This window comes from Rhamphochromis longiceps, linkage group LG17 (genome assembly GCF_057381845.1).
Source record: "Rhamphochromis longiceps isolate RC_006_pf linkage group LG17, R_longiceps_female_GT1.1, whole genome shotgun sequence".
Classification (NCBI taxonomy): Eukaryota; Metazoa; Chordata; class Actinopteri; order Cichliformes; family Cichlidae; genus Rhamphochromis; species Rhamphochromis longiceps.
Window position 1 is genome coordinate 2,223,831 of NC_140573.1, and position 21,539 is coordinate 2,245,369.

Sequence of the window (21,539 nt, forward strand, 5' to 3'; positions counted from 1 at the left end):
TTGTATGTTAATTCGTGGAGGTAATTTATAGCGTTTAGCTCAAAGCAAGACGCACAACCAACTACATACTGGCTTAATGTCAAGATGAAAAAATGTCGAGTCATCTTCTTTCAAAGTGTATGCTGCAAATTAGGAGGCTGAGTAGCTTTGTCTAACCGGAATAAAGCGCATTAGTCACCAGATGACTCACCCACTCTAAGCTAGAATGACTTCACATATAGTAAAACACTACGCTGTTTGAAAAGGGACACTGCTGTCTTTGTCTCAAAAAGGAAACACTGCAGTCAACTGTATGATACTATATGATCGGCTGATTATTTCTGTGGGAGTCTTTATTCTATTTATATGTATGCATTAATTTCGAAACCCCTACTTATGGATCAGGTTTAAAGAGTTTTGGTTAACTCGACTTCCAGTAGCTGTGTGTGTGTAGCTGTGTAGTAATTAGGGATGATGTACATATTTAGGAACGGGGCTGTAGAAGATCATCTTTGGCCTGTGGCCACATTAATGTGATGGAGGTATTGTTATTATTTTATTATCATTCGCTTTTTATGTTTTATCGATTGAAATTAACATGTTTCAGCTGGAATGATATTCGGAAAAAATGATAATTTAAAAAAATACGAGTTTTGTTACGATGAATATGAAGAGCTGACGTGATAACTGTATCGTGCAGTGTGTTCATGCTACCGAGGAGGCTTCGTAAACAACACAAATATGTGTACTGTCTCTTTAAGAGCTGTCAATATTCGCTCCTTGCTAACCTCTCGCTGTCTGTTATTTTCTGCAACAAGATGGCTGTCGCTCCCGAGAGCAGAGTCCTCACTTTCAGCGTTTTTAAATGGAGCTCTTACTCGTCTACATATTTACCTGAGTGAGTATCTTTCCCATCCTCTGGCCCAGCGTATGCATTAGGTTTTGCGGTAGAAGGTGGTCTTTTGTCATCTCGGCGCACTTGTGTTTCTTCCACCCTGCGCGACTGGCCTAGCTTGTCTGCGAGCAAGCTAGCGCTAGCTACCGTGTGGGGCGTTTGGTTTCGGATATTTAGCCGCCCGATAATGATAATGTTGTTTTTCCGCTAAACGTTTGTTGGAAGCAATAGCTTACGATGTACTTTCTGTGTGATGAAATGACGCTCAGTAATTTCTGTGAAATGTGTGGGCAACTAAGGGACAGTTTCCTACTTCAGTGTAGGATATCAATTGGAGCGTTATCTCAAAACGTAAACAAAGCAACTGAATGGTGTATTCTTCTCTTATAGTTATATTATTCTAGAGTGACAACCCCGAAAACTTGGCATTGGAACACGCCCAGATTATTCTTTGTTACTTCCGTTGTCACAGCTGTATAATATTTTACGCTTTGATTACGTAGTGTACACTTCGGTATCTTAATACGTGAAAAACGAACGTCCACGTTAGCTAACTGGACTCCAGAGCTGAAGTAGGCAACTAGCTGTTGTTATCTAACCATAGAGCTTTGCTTTAGCAGCTATGCTAATGAGCTTGGTTATAGGCTACCTGAAACTGTTGCAACGAAAGGAAAACTTACTTGTCGCTCACGCCAGCACCCATGTTTTAATCTAATATAAACGAAGTCACCCATAGTTCCGCGGCTTTCGCCTGTTGCTGGTTCAGCACTCAGCAAACAGTTCAGCAGTAGCTGACTTAATGCTAGTTGGCTAACAACAACAGTTACCTAAATGAGCTTTCTAACAGAATGTAGCGTGACTACAAGAAAGTAGTTTTGTTATGTGATAAATCTACTGTCATAAGCTTCCAGGACACACAGACCTGTATTCGGCTCAACCTTGCACTGCTGTCTTTCCGCGTTTTCTGCTCACTTGGTGGGATGGTATTCCACAGTGGGTAAATACTTGTCTCTTTATTTTGTTTAGGAATATCTTGGTGGATAAACCTAACGATCAGTCCTCCAGGTGGTCTTCTGAGAGCAACTATCCTCCACAGGTAGGTTCATTTCTGATGAGCTTTAATTTTGTTGACCTGGAACAGCAGTTGTCTATGAAAGTCGTGATTTGTGTAGGTTCATAGCGTCACAGTTCATAGGTAATTGGCTTGGCTAATTAATTAACATTAATATTTTAGAGAGGGTGCATCTTGTGAAGGTGCATAAACAGGAAACTGCAGTCTGCACAGAGAGGCCAATGGGATTGAGAAACCCTTTGCTTTACTGGGAATGCTCTTTGGGAAATTTTGACATTTTAAGATGGGGCATTTGAAAACATGTCAATCACACTTCTGCGTCACGTCTGTGTTATTACTGATACAATAACCAGTACTCCATTTTCTGTAACCTTCTCACCAAAAAAGTAAGTTTGTTTGTTTTAAACAGGTAACACTTGTGGGAATTCTTCCTTTGCATTTAACTTGATGGGTTTTCATCAACTTCTGTAACTCCACTTGAACACTTACATTCTTTGGCTCGACCTTGCTCCAGCTGTTGCTGGTAGACCATCATTCATCATGTCTGGTGCTTTTCCTCTTTATTGTTATTATAATAATAATAATAATAATAATAATAATAATAATAATAATAATAATAATAATAATGATGATGGATTGGATTTATATAGCGCTTTTCAAGGCACCCAAAGCGCTTTACAATTCCATTATACATTCACTCTGTTAGACTTATTTTTCTTGCAGGTGTGAATTCTCAACAGTTTATGCCGTTTGTGTTTTACAGTTTAATAAAAATGAATCCAATGTTATTCAGTAGAACTATTAATGTTTATTTACACAGTGTTGTTTTCTAACTGAATGGTAAAGTCATGTGAAAAGCATACCTATGCTTTCAGTTGTTTGGGGGGGTTGGCCTCGCTTACAGTGTCTTGCTGGGCTTGTTTATATTTGAGTGCTCAGTACATGGAATATCTCAAGGCTGACCTTGATCTGCCTGAATGTAACATGGTTTTAAGTCAGGTCTCAGTTACTCAAGTTGATGTAAGAGTAGTGAGTGGATTAAAAGCTTCTCAGCAAGTGTGAATGTGCCTAAATGTGATATTTTAAAAAAGTCAGTTATACACAAACTAACTGAAATAATAATTCAAAGGGTTGGACAAAGATAAGAAACATTAAGTGAATGTTTGTAATTCATAGTAAGGAGATGAGATGCAGCTCTGTCATCAGTTTTTACTTTAGGTCCAACAAATGTATCAATGTTAACAAAAAGGACGTTTATTTTGTCGATTACAAATAAGATGATAATAAAAAAGTGAATAGGAATTGTCTTGATATAAGAAAAACCTAAAAAAAACCCCAAATAGTAAAGTTTTAATACCAGATGAGACAAATATGACATTTTTGGCAAAAACGATTCTATGTTTGGGCAGAATGAATGCCAGTATCTAAATTTCGCATGTGAAGCATCATGGTCTGGGTCTATTTTAACTAGGGCTGTGCACTATGACCAAGATCTCATATCCCGATAGAAGACATTTATCGCCCCGACAACGGTATATGTATCACAAAATTTCACATTTTCTGTAAATTCTGTGGATCTCAGGCAGCTCGACTTGTGTAAAGTGTTTTCAGCTGGGCGTCGTGTAGCTGGAGTCGAGTGTTTTGACTGTAACGGCCGCCATTTTCTTTGTATTTACTACCTTTGAGTCTGAGGTTTATTTTGAGCACCTGACGGCTCTTTGTTGCTTCTCATCCGTAAACTCCCTCACATGATTCTTGCGTAGGTGTATGAAAAGGTTTGTCGTGTTTGAGTCGGAGGTAGGGCTGTTTGATATAACGATATATATATCGGGATATGAGATTTTGGTCATATCGCACAGCCCTAGTCTGAGTTGGGGTTCGTTTTCCTGCATAATTTTACAGTTTTCTGGTCCGTGTCAGACATAAACAAACCATATGTTACAGAGGGAGCCCCTCGTTTAGGAGTAAGGTTAGAGAACTTTAAGGAATGAATGTAGCCACTACGGTGACCATCAAAACCATGAAAAAAAACAAATGATAGCTTAATATGAAACGACAGGCGTTTTCATATCGTCTTTAGATATATGTCGTTCCTTAAATCGAACAGCCCTAATTTTAACTATGGCCTGGATGACTGAGAGCCTACACAGGCGATGTAGATTAGCTACTCTTAGCTACTCTCTTATTTCCCAGGGGGTTACCACAGTGCACGGATCCCCATTTCACACCAAATACAACCTTCCCATTTATCCAGGTTTGTGACGGGTCCTCGAACAGCAGCACGACTGCAGGAGGCTTCGTTTTTAAGGCTTCAATTCCAAAGAGTTCACTAACTTTATCTTGCAGCTGTATGAGGAGGTTCCACCTAGCAGTGAGCAGCAACAGCAACTGTTTACGTTCACACTTCTGAAAGAAAAAGTTTGCCTTCCTCTCTCTTGAACTCATTGACTCCCTTTGACAACACCGTCATAGATAGTGTTGCACGACTTTGAGGTTAAATCTGAAAGTTTGCATTGACTGACAATAGGAAGTGAAACATTGCAAAACAATGGTTAACCACTCACTTGGAGGACTGAGCACCCCAGACTCAAAATACTCTGTTTCTAGTAGAGCAGCTGGGTGTTACGCAGGCTTCACAAATTCTAATAATTCTGCAGCTCAGGTATGTCCTTTATGCTTTAAATGAAGGAAAACTGCAGGAATCTGCCTGTAATTTAGAGTAGGAGTAGGCGGTGTTTGGATGGTAGAAAACTGCTGGTTAAACAATTGATTTGTCAATCTAAAGTAACAGTTCCCCATGAGAAATGATGCAGAACATTTCTTTCCATTTTTTATAAAACGTGGAGCATAAACTAAACAGTTTTGGGGCTTGGAGGGCATTCTGTCCTCCCCCTGGGAGATTGCATCCTTGCCGATGGGATCTGTTCATAAAGAAAACAACACTAAGATTGTTCATTTGTGCTGCTTCTGAAAACCACATGATCGAATCCCAGAGTGGAAGCATTTTCACACGAATCCACACTGACAGCAGCAGGTCATGTAGCTCACCGTCCACAGGGAAACCTTCAGCGTTGGGATACGTTTTTAACCCTTTAAAGCCGGTCAGAGCAGCACGCTCCGTTTTGCGTAACTATTTTTAAATCCCGGTAGCTCTGCAACCGTGTAAGCTAGCGCAATAATTTTTTTTGCATATGAAACCGGAGGAGTTGTACTTACATCTTATGCCATCAGCTTGTCCTCGGTCACGGTTTCCTTCCACATATAGCTTTGCAAAAACTGCATAAAAAGCACTTGCAGCAACAAAAACACAATATTCCAGAAACAGGTTTTGCCGATCCGATCAGCTGTTCGTAACACTTCCTACGTCCATCAGCGTGAACTATCGCATGTCCGCCATGACCTGCCCGAAACCAACCGGAAGTGACGTCATTTTGTGGAATTTATTTTATTTTATTTTTTTTGCAAATTTGCATTATAATATTTATTTTCGTTTTTCCTGCAGTATATAAAAATTGGTGTATTTCAAAAATAAAACTATGAAGACTCTTAAAATAAATTTCCTGTGGTGGGAAACTATTTTGTGCAACTTTTAACTTTTTTGTATTTACAGTTTTGAGGGATAAGTTTTTGTAGTTTTTCGCAATTTATGTAATTACTATGCACTTAATGCAGACATATTATTAAAATTTGGGCTGTAATGGTTGCAACTTGAAATGCTCCCAAAAATGGCCCCACAGCATTTAAAAATATACTATAAGCTCTGGTGGACTTGGTTCTATGGCAGGTCTTAAAGGGTTAAATTCAAACTGGTGTGATTGTCCAAAACATGACGTTCAAATCAGTAGCGTACCCCCACCTCCATCGACTAATTAAAAAACTGTGTGCCAAATTACTGGTGAGTAAATTATAACCTTGGATGTGAGTCGTCACGGGAGGGTGATGGGAGGAGCCCATTGTTTCATCACACGTTGTCTCATTACAAACACAAAATGGAAAGTCAACTCAGTGTTGCTACTTTTTTATTTACCGTAAAGGTGGGGAGTTTGTGTGATTCATTAATGCTTCATTTCAGATTGATATTGATGCTTTCACAGCGGATGTGAACATGTTGGTCTCTGTGGATTTAAATGTTTTCACATTTCCTGTTTAATCGGTGCTGTGGCCATGGGTGGATTGTCATTTGATGTCTTGGCTTGTTAGAGCACCAGTGACATGTGGATGCAGTTCATAGTGTGTTGTGCTGCCACTTACCTGATGCTGTAGTCGTTTAGATAAGGAGAGAATCCCTTCACAGCGACGGGGCAGGCATAATTTCAGGCAAATTTCCTGGAGCTCTCTACAAGCACTAAATACGTCATAACTCTGTTCTGTGCTTTCAGTCTGTTTCACCTGTCTTGATCTCTTTCCACAGTTTTTAATCTTAAAATTGGAAAGGCCAGCAATTGTTCAGAGCATCACCTTTGGGAAATATGAGAAGACTCATGTGTGCAACTTGAAGAAGTTCAAAGTGTTTGGTGGGATGAGCGAAGAAAACATGACCGAGCTTTTGTCCAGGTGAGATGCCCCTGTAGCTTCAGGGAGACATGTTTCTGTGTTTGTCTGGTCCTGTAGTGTCTTTATTGGTAGACACAATACCAGGAGAATGACAGTGCCATCAGAAGTGCTCTCAATTGTGGCTGTCGAGACGACTTCTAGTTGACAGAAATTCACTGGTTGAACAGATTTTTTTAAAAAATTGTCTTAAGTAATAAATTGCCTCAGGTGTTATGTTGAATTTGAACTTCAATAAATACAAATTCAAAGAACAGAGGATTGTAGTAGTTGTAAATGTGCAACTTCAATTGTTGCAAATTGTTTCTGGAGAACCTGCAACTGGCAAATGAGTCCATCCAGCTGAAGAGCTGCATTAGCAGGCTGCATGTTTGTTAACAGCCTGAACTGCAGCTGCAAGGCCACACATGAAGTCTAGTTAGCTGCCAGAGGTGGAGGGCTGTCCAGCAAATGGATTCAGTCGGTATCTCAACTCACCAGTAGGATTAGTGAAACAGCTGTGTCATGTTGATTGTCTTTCTCCATCTGCCAGTGGCCTTAAGAATGACTACAACAAGGAAACGTTCACCTTAAAGCACAAGATCGACGAGCAGATGTTCCCCTGCAGATTTGTCAAAATAGGTGAGAGCAGTTTGGCACGCTTTGTGTTGTCATGTGTTTGTTGCTGTTAACACTTCTTACCACTTGTTTAACTTCAGTGCCTCTGATGTCTTGGGGTCCGAGTTTCAACTTCAGCATCTGGTACATTGAGCTGCATGGAATTGAAGACCCAGATGTGGTGCAGCCCTGCCTTAACTGGTATAGCAAGGTAGGCCTCAGCCTGGATGTTAGAGGGGTGGGGCAGAGGTGGAAGAGTGGATTTGCCTTCCTGCGTAATATCAGCTTGAATGAAAACTTCTGGGATGTCAGAGGTGCTGATTACATTTGGAAACCCACAAACTCAGTTTGTCTCTGGGACAGTTTCTTTAATTGCATTCACATAGTTTCACTTCTGTCTTAAATTCATGTGTTGGATTCCATGTAATTTATGAATATCGTAGTTTATTACTTAATTACAAAAGATAGTTTGGCCTCTGTGGATTTTAGGCCATGCCTTTCAAATGTAAGCAAAGAAAAACCTGCTTTTATCTGCTGATTCGAGTTTAGGCTTAAATTTATGCTCTAATCCTGTAAAGGCAAAGAGCTGCAGTTTCTTTTGGTTTCTCCTGCTGGTTGTCTGCCTCTGGACATTTCCCGTGATGTCTCCAGTGTCGGTTGTCGCCATTTGCTTCCACACACATTAGCAGACTCGTTGCAGTTTGTGTTTGGTTAGGACTTTAGATATTTTACATGAGACAAATGAACTTTTTCTCAGTCCTCCTCCTCCTCTGACGATGTAGCAGAGCCGAGCTGGCAGGCTCCTTTACTTTTGTTGTCTTAAAATATCTCCAGACTGCTGACAATTCTCATCGTCCGCCTACCTGCTCACATGAGTTAATGTTGCTGTAAAGTGGTATCGTGTGGTCTCTGCTGTACATGTGTTGCTAGCTTAATCATTAACTTGCATATGAAGGAGCCGGGACATTATACCCGTGCTTCTTACGACCACATCGTTTCTTGTATATTTTACTACAACATGAAGAATATAAAATAACTGTACCTGCTACTGTTCGAGTTAACCAGCAGCAGCCGTGTTCTGATCAGGGAGGTTCCTACAAACAGAGAACTAACAAACTGCTGAAATGTGTGGTGCTTTTGGATTAGTGACTAACATTAACAGTGCTAACACAAGCCATTCCTTCCCTGACCCGTAACCATCAACAATATCTGTGCATGTGGTTTGTTGCTGCTTCACTAGTTCAGCTGTTTCCAGTTTACTTTAGTTTACAAATTATAGCCAATATACAGCTGTTTATTTAAACATCTCAGAGTGCGCCCAAATGCTTGATGGAGCTGCAGACGCTGGTGATAGCCTAGCATACTCTGCCGGATGGTGGACGTGTACATGCTCATGTAAGTTAGTCGTGTTTGAGTACTTTGCTCGCACTTTACATCTGCACAAGCAGCACACCGCTTTGAGTACATCCTTAGGTTTACCCCTTTCATCCAAAATTGGCGACTTATATATATATTTTTTAATGCTGTCAGTGTTAATGTGCCATCATCACGACTAACACGATTAATAATTAACCCAACTGGAGCACAGACTGAGTCAAAATCCCCAAAATGTCTCTGTTAACACATTTCAGGCAGTTTGTTCAAAGTTTGTTCATTCTCTCTCACACACACACACACACACACACACACACACACACACGTATATCTTGTTCAGTTTCATGTCACTAAAAGAAGCTGTAACTTAGATGTTCTGTCTTGTTCAGAGTCGGCTGAAGGACTAACGACTTCACACACAAAAAGAATTTCCCAGAGACTCGATGTTCCATATATTTTTGATGCTGCCTCCTTGTGACAGTACACGGCCACAACATGGTTCAGTGCACACGCTTTGTGTAGGACCAATGCACAGATACACCGGTCCCTTAACAATGGCAGAAACATTTAACTAACTATATGAACTAGTCGTGCACAGGACGACAGTAGCCGCTGCTCTGAACAACAGTATCCTGCAGGTTTTGGCAGGCTACACCTGTCGGGTGTTTGCATGGCTGAGCGGCTGTATCTAGTCCTCCAACTGTAAAGCATCCAGTGCGGTGGTGCAAAGCACCCACCCCTAGACGCTATGGAGCAGCGGACACGTGTTCTCTGGAGTGATGATTCAGGTTTCTCCATCTGACAATCTGATGGATGAGTCTGGGTTGGTGGTTGCCAGGAGAATGCTACTTGTCTGACTGCGTTTTGCCAAGTGTGAAGCTTGGTGGAGGGGGACTGTGGGGTGGGACTGTTGGCTCAGCCCGTTAGTGAAAGGAACTCTTAATGCTTCAGCAAATCAAGACACTCTAGACAATTTCATGCTCTCAACTTTGTGGGAACAGTTGGGGATGTCGCCGTCCTGTTGGAACATGGATAAGGGAGTTTGGTGTGGAAGAACCTGACTGGCCTACACAGATCCTGACCTCGACCCCAAAAAAGCACCCTTAGGATGAATTGGAGTGGAGACTGGGAGCCAGGCCTCGTCCAGCATCACTGTGTCTGAGTTCACGAATGCGCTTCTGGAACACGATGCTCATAACCACCGTATGGATTAAGAATCGAACGTCGCTTGAGTTCATATACGTGTGAAGGCAGCATAATGTAAAATACTAGACTGGTGGCATCATGCGCTGCGTTGTGTTTTTGTTTTTAAAAAAAGCTTTGAGGCGTAATACTCAACCTTCAGTGTCATTTGGTTTCACACGTGTTTGATAGACCTGATGCTGAGTCGGGTGTGGTCCAAGCATTCGTGCAGTGAGTTGAACTCATCAGTTTGCTCTCCATCATGTCCTTATAGTACCGAGAACAGGAAGCCATCCGCCTTTGCCTGAAGCACTTCCGACAGCATAACTACACAGAGGCCTTCGAGTCGCTGCAGAAGAAGACTCGAATAGCTCTGGAGCACCCCATGCTAACCCACCTGCACGACCGACTGGTGCTGCAAGGAGACTTTGATGCCTGTGAGGAGCTGATAGACAAAGCTGTGAGAGGTATGCAGCCATAGTGTTTGTTCTGACTGAGAGAAATGCTCATGGGATTACGCTTGTTTTCTTTCTCATATTTGATTCATGTGTCCTCTTGCTAGACGGCTTGTTTAACCAGTACATCAGCCAGCAGGAGTACAAGCCCAGGTGGAGTCAGATCATCCCCAAATGCAACAAAGGTACAAGCGCCCAAGAAATCAACCACGACGAAATGAACAGTGAGCCCATCTTTCCAGTGGGAAATGTTCCCGCTTATCACACATTTCAATACATGCTGACAACTTTGCCACCTGTCTAAAGCAGCGCTGTCTTTCTTGTCTGTTTGCTGCCCTGCCCATCCCTTCGCTCCACCCCATTTTGCCTGATCCACGCCTCACCTCTCTGCTTCGTCGTCTGTCCCCCCCACGCTCACACTCCATCTTTGTCTTTTCCATCCTCTTTTCTCTTTGCAGGTGACGGTGACGACAACAGGCCGGGGATGAGGGGAGGACATCAAATGGTCATTGACGTCCAAACTGGTGAGACTCACACAGCGCACTGTTATGACTTGGCTATGACTCACGTCCACCTATGCACACTGAGCTCGCAAAGCTCTGCTGCCGTTTAATCAAATGAACCCTCCACAGTTCCCCCACCTCGAACGTTCTCCTTCCAACCAAACCGTTCTATTTGAAAAAACACATTAATCTCGGCTTTTGTTTCGACAGACGCACCGCTGCTTTTTAATGAATTCATTTATTTTAACCCTTGGATCTGACAACATTGTTGGCAGTGTACTTCCCTGCTGGCTGCCAGGAAAAACAGAAGCCTGCATTGTTAGTGTGTGTATGTGAGACTGAGTGATGCAGTGTCTGCAGCTCGTGTATGAGCTGGGAGAAGGCAGCATCTCTGCTCTGCATCAGGCAGCACACACTGACCTCTGTGTCCCACCACAGGAGTCGTGGTGCAGGACTTCCCAGTGATTTCTCTGTCCGGTGCCTGATATTAGAGCAGGGCGATATGGCCAAAAATATTTATCACGATATATATTTGAAAATTTGCGATAACGATATAACCGACGATATAATTGATGCGAGACAAAATACAACTCCACAACATTACTAGCGCAAAAAGACAACCTTCCATTTATTTTCACTTAAACAAGAAGCTGGTTTTTATGTACATTAAAGCTTTATAAAAATGTAACAGTGCAAATGCAAATTCCTTGCTGAAAGTTTAACCAAAAGGCATTTCCAGTAGAAATGGGCTGACATATCCTGAGCATAACCATGTATAATATCCACTGAAGTTAAAAAGAGGTGCTTTGCAACATTAAACTGCAGTGTGCAGTACGTATTTTTCGGACCATAAGGTGCACGGGATTATAAGGCACATTAAGCGAAACAAAGCAGTCAGATAAATCAAACTTTATTAAACTCATTCTTCTTGCTTCCTCCACTTCTGTACCATTGATTCATTGATGTTGAATTCTCTGGCAGCTGCTCTATTCCCATGTTGCAGTATATTAATGACTAACCTCGTATTGTGGATGGATTATCTCAGTTGTTCTCCTGACTGAAGTTTGGTCCGTTTACAGCATCCTGCCATGCGATTGCATTTGTCTCTAACCATGAAGAACCTTCACGTTAACTTTTATAAGTGGAAAAGTGTTAGTGTTCGTCCTCCAGCTTCACTGTGCTAATGTTATGCTAACATAGCTGTGTCGCTAGCGATCACGTAGCACATCATTATATACCAGCTAGCCCAACTTCAGTAACCCTACAAACGTCACTGCTGTTTAGTTTCCTGTCTTCATTTATGTTGGAAGTGATAGCAGAGCTGTACGTTTGATTTTTTTCAGAAATCTCTCCGTCAGAACATGCTATATCATGCTTAGGTAACTAGCGAAACTAGCGAGCTAACTTCCGCTAGCTTCCTGCTAACTTCTAACTCCGTTAAATGTAATAACTTTTGTTTTCATGGATGCCTGGAAGTTAAACTTTATAGTTACACCTGGTAAAGCAGCAATGCTGATCGTTTTATTAAAGATGAAAGAATTTAGACAGTTTTTAATTCTAAGTGATGCTGCAGTGTTGTTTGACCTGAAGTATACGGAGTTTAGGACCCAGATTACTCCCAGATTTAAGAGCATCTTAGTCCGACAAATACGACAATAACGACGGCCGCTTGCATGTTCTGCAAAAAAATGTGCTTTGTCGTGTATCTGACGGACAAACACCAAACCAGTTCCACATCACGGAAGTTGCACCATTTTTACAAACCAATTCTGGTTCATCTGTTTCACTCAACGACCGGCCATGTGCGTATGAAAACAAAGGCACTGCGCATGCGCGTTTTACTCCCATTCTATCGCGATATTTCATTTTCCTATCGTTGCCTAACATTATACCGGTATTACCGTGAACGGTATAATATGGCCCAGCCCTACCTGATATCGTTTACATTCTCGTAATTAGTGTTATTTTATTTTATTTAGAATTTCTTGTCAGTTTGTTTTATTTATTTAAACACAAGGAAGGACCAGTTAAGCTATGGCGTCACAGCCCCTGATCTGAGTCCCTTTACTGGCTGTTGGGATTTGTACTGTACATTCTGGTTATGATGAACCGCTCTCTATTTGAACACATAGCTTATCTGGTAAATGTTTACGGCATGAGAGGGACAAAGGGACAGAACACTTGGTTATCCAGGGTTTTCCTGAGGTTTCTGGATGATATGCAGCATTTGTTGTGGTTGTGTGGGAGGCTGCACTGATTGTGTTTTAGTAAAGCCTGTTGGTTTGGACATTTTGTTGTCATTACAACAATTTACATGAAACAATACAAACACAAAGAAAAACTCTGGAAGACCTTTTAGAAAGCTTGCACAAGACAACAGTTTAAAAAATGACAGTCTGGCTGCTTGGAGGCAAAATACAAAGAATGCAGTAGATTTAACATTTAACAGTACACTTACAAAGTTGATGAATATATTTTACTCAGTAATTTAACAATAAACTTATACCATTTAAAATTATATTTCTATCACATGAACCTCGAGTCCTTTCAGACAGTTGCCACATGGTGGGAGTTATTATAGCGTGACACGTGGAAAGCTGCAGTTAATAGTAGGGCTGTGCGATATGACCAAAATCTCATCTCCCGATATAAGACATCTGTCGTCCGATAACGATATAAATCACAAACATGTAACATTTTCTGTAAATTCTGTGAATCTCAGGTAGGTGAAGTGTTTCCTGCTGCGCGTCGTGTAGCTGAGTCGAGTGTTGTAACCGTTGCATGAAACGATACATTTTTAGACATAAGTTGTAACGGCCGCCGTTTTCTTTGTGAGTATTTATTACACGGCGTGCTGCGGGGAGAAGCCTGTTCTAACGTTTGAGTCTAAGGGTTATTTTTTAGCACCTGGCGGCTCTTTTTTACTTCTCATCCGTAAATAATCTCCTCTTTCACGTGATTCCGTTTATTTTGAAAAGTCTGAACAGGATCTTGAGCTTTATTGTGAAAGGTTTATGTGGAACGTAAACAAGCGGACACACGATGGTTTTACCGTCGTTGTTGCTAACGACAACGCATGAAAACAGGCGCTTGTCCATCCGTAGTGTGGTGATATTAAATATAAGAGAAAGAGAGAACTTGAAGAAATGAATATAGCCACTACAGTGACATCAGAACCATGAACAAATATTACTGTAAACAGTTTATTTTGCGACACCACGAAACAAACGATAGCGTAAAATGAAACGATAGATGTTTTTATATCGTCATCCGATATATATCGTTACATCGAACAGCCCTAGTTAATAATGTGATTAACAAAATACAAACTAACACCTGAAACATGTCAGCGGAAACCAGTTTGTCTTATGTTGAGCTGAGGATGTCAGCAGCTCTCAGCTCCCACGCCAGCTGGTCGAAGTTTGCATTGCAAACATAAGATAAGATAAGATAACCTTTATTAGTCCCACACGTGGGAAATTTGTTTTGTCACAGCAGGAAGTGGACAGTGCAAAAGTTATGAGGCAAAAATTAGAATACAATAAGAATAAATACAGTACACAGCTGTACAGAATAGAATAAAATAAAATAATATACTATATACAGTAGAATAAAATAGAATAAATATACAATAAGATAAAAATAGAATACAAATACAAATACTATATACAACTGAGTAAAAATACAACGATGACAGAAAGGATTATTGCACTTAGTATTATTGCATATGTATGGATGTGTGTGCTTGATCAGTTAAAGTCTTTATTATGGAGTCTGACAGCAGTGGGGAGGAAAGACCTGCGAAATCTCTCCGTCCCACACCGTGGGTGCCGCAGTCTCCCACTGAAGGAGCTGCTCAGTGCTGTCACAGTCTGCTGCATGGGGTGGGAGATGTTGTCCAACAGGGATGACAGCTTAGCCGCCGTTCTCCTGTCACTCACCACCTCCACTGGGTCCAGAGGGCATCCTAGAACAGAGCTGGCCCTTCGGATCACCCTGTTCAGTCTCTTCCTGTCCCCAGCAGAGATGCTGCCGCCCCAGCAGACCACACCATAAAAGATAGCAGAAGCCACAACAGAGTCATAGAATTTCTTCAGGAGTGGGCCCTCCACTCCAAACGACCTGAGTCTCCGCAGCAGGTACAACCTGCTCTGCCCTTTCCTGTAGAGGGCGTCTGAGTTATGAGTCCAGTCCAGTCTATTGTTCAGATGAACACCAAGGTACCTGTAGCTGTCCACAGCCTCAATGTCCATACCTTGGATGTTCAGTGGTTGCAGTGGAGAATGCTTGTGCCTGCGGAAGTCTACCACCAGTTCCTTGGTTTTACTGGCGTTGATCTGGAGGTAGTTCAGCTGGCACCAGTCCACAAAGTCTTGGGTCAGACCTCTGTACTCCTTGTCGTCCCCATCAGTGATGAGGCCGACTATTGCAGAGTCATCAGAGAACTTCTGCAGGAAGCACTGGGTGGAATTGTGGGAGAAGTCTGCAGTGTAGATGGTGAAGAGGAACGGAGCCAGAACCGTTCCCTGTGGGCCCCCGTACTGCAGACGACCCTGTCCGACACACAGCCCTGAGTCCTCACATACTGTGGTCGGTCGGTGAGGTAGTCCAGAATCCAGGTAGTGAGGTGATGGTCCACTCCAGAGTTCTCCAGCTTGTCCTTTAGAACCGAGGGAAGAATGGTGTTGAAGGCACTGGAGAAATCAAAGAACATGATTCTCACAGTGCTTCCAGCGGTCTCCAGGTGAGCGAGGGAACGATGTAGGAGGTGAATGACGGTGCCATGGTGCCAACCAAACTAAACCAATCATACTCATGTCATGCTAGCTGCCTTCATCTGACAAGACCTGCAGTCAGCAAAAAGATGGACTGACAGGAAGGCACGGAGGCTGTTTTTGCAGAAATGTTGATTTGCTCTGTAGTTTTAGCTCGGCCTCTAGATGATGATACAAAATAACATTTTTGTTATGGACTTTCAAATGTTGCTTTATGGCAGAATTATTAATTATTGGATATAATTACATATATTTGCCTCATTCCAAGTGCTCATTTGCAGCCGTTTCCAGGCTTATGTACACTCGGTCATATACATCATATACTGCCACAGATGCTGATATGCTTAAAAAGAACTTGAATAGGGGATTTCCACTTTGTATGAAGCAAGCACATCATGATCTCATGGTGAAACCAGTGTTTTATAAACACCCTGCTCATATATTCCTTTTCTTTCCCGTCACCTTTTGTTATGTTTTTGCTTAATCGCCCTTCTGGCACAAAACGGGCTTTTTAACAAAGCTGTTGCTTCACGAGCGTCATATTTACCTCCACACAGTGTGTCACTTCAAAGGGGGAATGTGATCTGAAAGCACTTTAAATCCCAAATTCCTGCTAATTGAATTGAACTAATTGAACCCCCACCACCATGTGTTATTGATAAAACGTAGTTCTGAACAGAGACTTGTGATGGTGGGTGCTGTGAACTGCAACATAATATCTTTTCTGATTTCATGTACAATAAGAAAACAGATGCTTATTTAACCTCCTAGGACCATCCACATATGTGGACGTCACATTTTGGGACGTCTAGACCAAAATACTTAATTTCTCTCTACAAGGGCCTGATATCCACTTACAAGGACATCATGCTGCCACTGTTCTATCAAAATTTGAAACAAATGTCCTCATATGTGGATCTCATTTTTCTCAGAAACAAAAATTAGGTAAAAATCTGGTGATGCTTTGTTTTTACATTCTTTAGGTCCCAATCAGCCCAAATAGCAAAGACACGTTCAAAATGCTGAAAGAGTTCAGGTCGTAGGAGGTTAAGGGAAAAACAACAACCTTGTTTGCAGGAGCATGGTTACAAAAGGCTCAGTGCTGGTCATTTCTAACCCACAGAGACGGTGTACCTGTTTGGAGGCTGGGATGGGACGCAGGATTTGGCAGACTTCTGGGCCTACAGTGTGCAGGAGAACCAGTGGGCCTGCATCTCCAGAGACACAGAGAAAGAGGTGATCAAACACTCACCAGTGTCTTCTGATTGTTTTTGACTAGAAAAGAAAAATCACTGTCTGTGCATGTTAGACACACGTGTAAGCATGTCTCCTGTGTAACAGAGTGGTCCGAGTGCTCGCTCATGCCACAAGATGTGCATCGACTCACAGCGGCGACAGATCTACACGCTGGGCCGCTACCTGGACTCCAGTGTCAGGAACAGCAAGTCGCTGAAGAGCGATTTTTACCGCTATGACATAGACGCCAACACCTGGACGCTACTAAGCGAGGATACGTCGGCCGACGGAGGGCCAAAGTTGGTGTTTGACCACCAGGTAGCTGCAAAGGCAAAACGATCTCTTACACTCCACTTTCCTTCCATATTCAACATCCTTTGTCCCGTCCATTCACCGTTCTTCCTCTGTAGATGTCCTAAACCTTTAAGCCGTCCTCCTCCTCCTCTGTCTGCAGATAACTCGACCTGACCTGTCCCTCTGAGTTAATCATTATCAGTCCTGTTCCTTCCTGTCACTTCCAAAAACAAAAATCTTCAACTGTGTCACCTCCAGCTGCTTTTTGTTAGTGCCTCCGTCTCCAAAGCAAACATCATAACAGGTCTCACCATCATCTTGGGCACCTTCCCTTTGACTCTTGCTGCTAACCTTCTGTCACACATCAGACCTGACACTCAGCTCCACTCACCCCCGTCAGTTGCTTAGTTGACTCCAGTTCTTTAAATACGTGTACTCACTGCATCTTCCTCGTGTTTGTCCATTGTGTCCGAACACTGTCGGACACAACAGGGGCCTCCACTCCTGAACCAACAGGAGGTGAGATGGAGGGGCTGTGTGTAGTCTGAACCTGGCTTAAGTTTAACAGCTCAAGGAGAAGCCTTACCTTAGCTGATTAGTAATTGCAAATCTTTAGTTTTAGCTCTAAATGTCTTTAATTTTTGTTCACACATTTTTAAACATTTCCAACCTTCATGTACGTGGAGTAAAAGTATGTTTGCACTAGGTGTTCACCCCGTGACGTATAAATAAATACAACTCTTGTATTCGGTGCATCGTTTCCTTGCATACGAGACAAAAGGATTCAAAAATGTTTTCATCAAACCTGCACATAAATAAAGACCACAGGGGGAAAGGGTAGGTGCACCTTGTGTAGTTTCCTTGTGTATGTCAGATAAAGGAAAGTGGCACAGCTAATGTTAAATATACATTGGTTTCATTTCACTGCTGCGTTGGTTTGAAAGGGCTTAGTCTTGCTGCCACTTTTAGCTCCAGCAGAAGTCAACTTGAGTCCTGGCTAAGCCCAAGCTGAAAAACACGAGCAGCTCTTTGTGGTCATACTCTGTAGCTGCTGCTGGCGTTCATGTTTGTTTGATCGACAAAGCTGTGACGCACACGTGACCTCACAGCAACAGTGGAGACTTGTCTGTGCTGTGCTCTCCTCACTCTTTGAGAGGCAGCGTTTAGATGCTGCAGCTTAACTATTTTTAACATCATCCAAAAGCAGCTCTAAGATGTCACCTTAGGGTTGGGGTGAAACTAAGGCAGATGTTTGTCACTTTGGACCAGGGCTGTTGCTGGCGACCAAGAAACGTTCAGGCATCAAGTTAAACTTGAAAACCAAGAGCATTTTAAACCATTTTCCACATTCTTGCTGCTTCACAGCGCAGCACCTCACATCCTGCATTATCAACAGCACATGTTCTACTAAAATATGATATGAAAGTGTGTTACTACAGAAGAGCTTAACTTATTATTAAAATATACCAAATATAGATCTGAATCCATCCATTTGCTCCCACTTATTTTGAAGTTGGATCTTGGGTGCAGCAGGAAGCCCAGACTTCCCTCTGGGCCCTCCTCCTCCTGGGAAACATCGCCTAGGCCAGTCGATAGGTGTAATCTCTCCAGCGTCTCCTCCCAGTAGGACGTGCTGGGCCTGAACGCCTTACCCAGGAGTTGACAGCCTTAGCTGTCTCCTCCTGATGTGGAGGAGTAGCACTAATAGAGAGCCCATCTCATTCTGATGGTGTTAACAAAAATATCAGCCTATTAACGGATTAGTTTTTTTAAACAACGATGCGCCATCTGGTGGCAGATGTCTGCATAACATTTAGGACAATAATTGACCAGCATTGGGCATCAAATTTAAATTTCAACAGTTAGTTAAACGACTCGTAAGAACAGCAACGAGCAATCGAGTAGTCGTGTAGTCGCACACATCCCCACTTTGGACATTTGTTAGGCAGAATGATTTGAGTCGTGTCCAAGAAAACACAAGGCAGTTAAAAAGCTTCAACTCAAAAAAACAAATGGAGAAAATGTAATGAAGGAAGCTTTGATTTAATCTGAAGCATTTAAATCAAAGTAAATTAGTTTCAGCTCAGAGATGCATTTTTATTAACAGTGACAAACTGCTCTTCCTGCAGATGTGCATGGACTCTGAGAAGCACATGATCTACACGTTTGGCGGTCGGATCCTGACGTGTAATGGAAGCGTGGATGACAGCCGGACGTCGGAGCCGCAGTTCAGCGGCCTGTACGCCTACCACTGCCAACTGGGGACGTGGAGCCTCCTGCGGGAGGACTCGTGCAACGCTGGCCCAGAGGATGTTCAGTCCCGTATCGGGCACTGCATGCTCTTCCACACTGTGAGTGCGTCATTGGATCTATTTCTGAGGACAATCCCGTCAGCGACTGACTTTAATGTCGGCCATTATTTCTGTTTCTTCGCCAGAGGAACCGCTGCCTCTACGTGTTTGGTGGTCAGAGGTCAAAGACGTACCTCAATGATTTCTTCAGTTACGATGTGGATGGAGATCACGTAGAAATCATATCTGATGGCACCAAGAAAGACTCTGGGATGGGTAAGAACATCTCATATTGGATGATGAGGTCCACTGGTTTATAGAGCTGCACACAGGGAGAGACGACACAGATTAAGCTATCAGTAACAACAAATACAGGTGGCCTGTAATCATCGTAGCGTATTTTCAGACCTCATCAGTTTTTTACACTGCCGGGTTTCAAAAGTGGTGATTTAGATTTTAGTGGTGTCCCTCATCAGTCACCGAGTGTCAGCTCGACTCGGTTCACTTGAACAGCGTAGCTGGTACCAGGTATTATACTGAGAAACCCTGAAAACCAAGTTGAGCCAAGGAACCGTTGGAAAAGGAGAATTCGCTGTTTTCTATTAGAGGAATCACAGATCCTGTATTCAGGGCAGTGCTCTACTTTAAGCGTATATTAAAGGTTTGTCCCGACCCTGAAAACGAGGCGCTACTGAACACATCCCTGGAAACAAATATCACCCTTTTATTAAACTAGCTCGCTAGCTTCAGTTCTGAAACGTATTGATAAATTCATACTAAAAACCTACAGCTTTGTTTGAGAGCACTCCTCTCGTGGTAGATATTCATTTGCACGTTTGTGGTAGCTGCCTCGTAGTCTTCTGGGCTCTGTTTGACTCAGCTACATTAACAATATGATAAAATGATCGAGGCTAATAGATTCTGTGAGCTATCAGAACAGAGATGACGATTGTCTGGTTAAGGAGCTCCTCCACTCTTCAGACACTTCCTGCCAGATCGACTAAAATGTCTGCTACAGTCTCAGCTTCACCTCAAAGCCAGTATAAATAGACCTTGTCTACCCACCACTTACCTCTGTCTTACCCTGCTGGAGCTATCATCAAATCTGTATGATTTGATGAAAAATGTGAGCAGGAAAGAACCGAAAGGATTTGATTATGAAGCCAAACACGTCTCATGTTGATGTGAGCTCAGCACTGAAACGCCAGCTTGTCCTGTTGTGCTGACTGGTAACTGTCGACTATAACAGATGTAGTTTGCAGGGTGAAGCTAACACATTCGGTTCTTGAAGTTGTTGGAGGTTTTTTGTTTGTTTGGTTGGGGGTTTTTTTGAGGGCGGTGCAGGCAGGTTGTGTTGGTTTGTGTGTTTGCTGATGTTTGTTGAGCTGATAGAAACTTTGCATTTACGATGACCTGGCAAACAGAAAACGTCACTCCCTTCATGCACGCTCCTCTTCGGTATCGCCAACTAGATGCTGAACTGCAGTCACAACATATGCACATCTGCACTTCTTCCAGTGTTGTGCCAAAACTCCAAACCGGCTGACCCCTGACTGCGACTCTTCATCTGTGTTTGTGTGACATCCGCTGCTGATTCGTACCTGAACACACCTGCCTTTCATAAGGCCCAGTGACCTGAAAGAAGTCCAGTCAAAAGCCAAAGTATACGAGCCTGTTTAAGGAGTACAAAGTACAGATATGTGTTTAAAAATTTAAGGAACAAAGGTATAAATAACTTATATTATTACTACTCATTGACCCAGTATTGGCTCCCCTCACAAAGCTTTACAGTCTGTTGCTCTGTCGGAAATATCATTAATAATTCATTAAACACACATTTGTTGAGTCGATCAGTTGAATTTCACACATTTAAATGGTAATTTTCCAGAAATGAAATCAGCACCACAGCATCTCATCCTGAGTCAGCTGAGTGCTGAGCTGTCAGCAGCTTATTTCATGCTCTGCCCATCGTGTGGACGATTCAGGGAGGGAAAAGCAGCCGTGCTGACAGTGGAGTCACGATTCCATGTTGCTGCTGTGAGCTGAGCTGTGGCTACTGTTTCTACTGGACATTTGCGCTGCATTAGATTGACCTGCCAGCGTCATAACGTGTGAACGTTTTGTTATAGCTGACCCAGAACTCCGCATTTGTGGTTTTAATTGAATTCCTGATTTTATGAAATGGCGCAGTATGAAGATGTAAACGATGTGTGCTTCAGGCCTGCAGGCAGACTCGAGCTCCTCGTTAGGATTTCATATCATAACCGTGCACAGTTCCTCCTGTGCTTCGCTCTAATCATTGATCTGCAGAGACCCCGCCCCCGTGCTGTTTTAA

At 42.6% G+C, this 21,539-nt stretch overlaps 1 protein-coding gene across 2 annotated transcripts in view; it reads left to right on the top strand.

The window, feature by feature from the left end:
• Positions 1 to 758: 758 nt before the first annotated feature.
• mkln1 (muskelin 1, intracellular mediator containing kelch motifs) overlaps positions 759 to 21,539 on the top strand; it is a 28,529-nt gene continuing 7,748 nt past the window's right edge. Inside the window, exons 1-12 of one of the 2 annotated variants that reach the window (XM_085386671.1) lie at positions 759 to 877; positions 1,901 to 1,970; positions 6,358 to 6,500; positions 7,030 to 7,118; positions 7,196 to 7,305; positions 9,925 to 10,117; positions 10,213 to 10,329; positions 10,564 to 10,629; positions 16,507 to 16,619; positions 16,725 to 16,937; positions 19,043 to 19,264; positions 19,351 to 19,480. In XM_085386671.1, coding sequence (XP_085242797.1) covers positions 798 to 877; positions 1,901 to 1,970; positions 6,358 to 6,500; positions 7,030 to 7,118; positions 7,196 to 7,305; positions 9,925 to 10,117; positions 10,213 to 10,329; positions 10,564 to 10,629; positions 16,507 to 16,619; positions 16,725 to 16,937; positions 19,043 to 19,264; positions 19,351 to 19,480 — 1,546 coding nt within the window. In that variant the 5' untranslated portion in view covers positions 759 to 797. The remainder of the gene's footprint in view (positions 878 to 1,900; positions 1,971 to 6,357; positions 6,501 to 7,029; positions 7,119 to 7,195; positions 7,306 to 9,924; positions 10,118 to 10,212; positions 10,330 to 10,563; positions 10,630 to 16,506; positions 16,620 to 16,724; positions 16,938 to 19,042; positions 19,265 to 19,350; positions 19,481 to 21,539) is intronic. The other variant, XM_085386672.1, reaches the window with a different exon arrangement.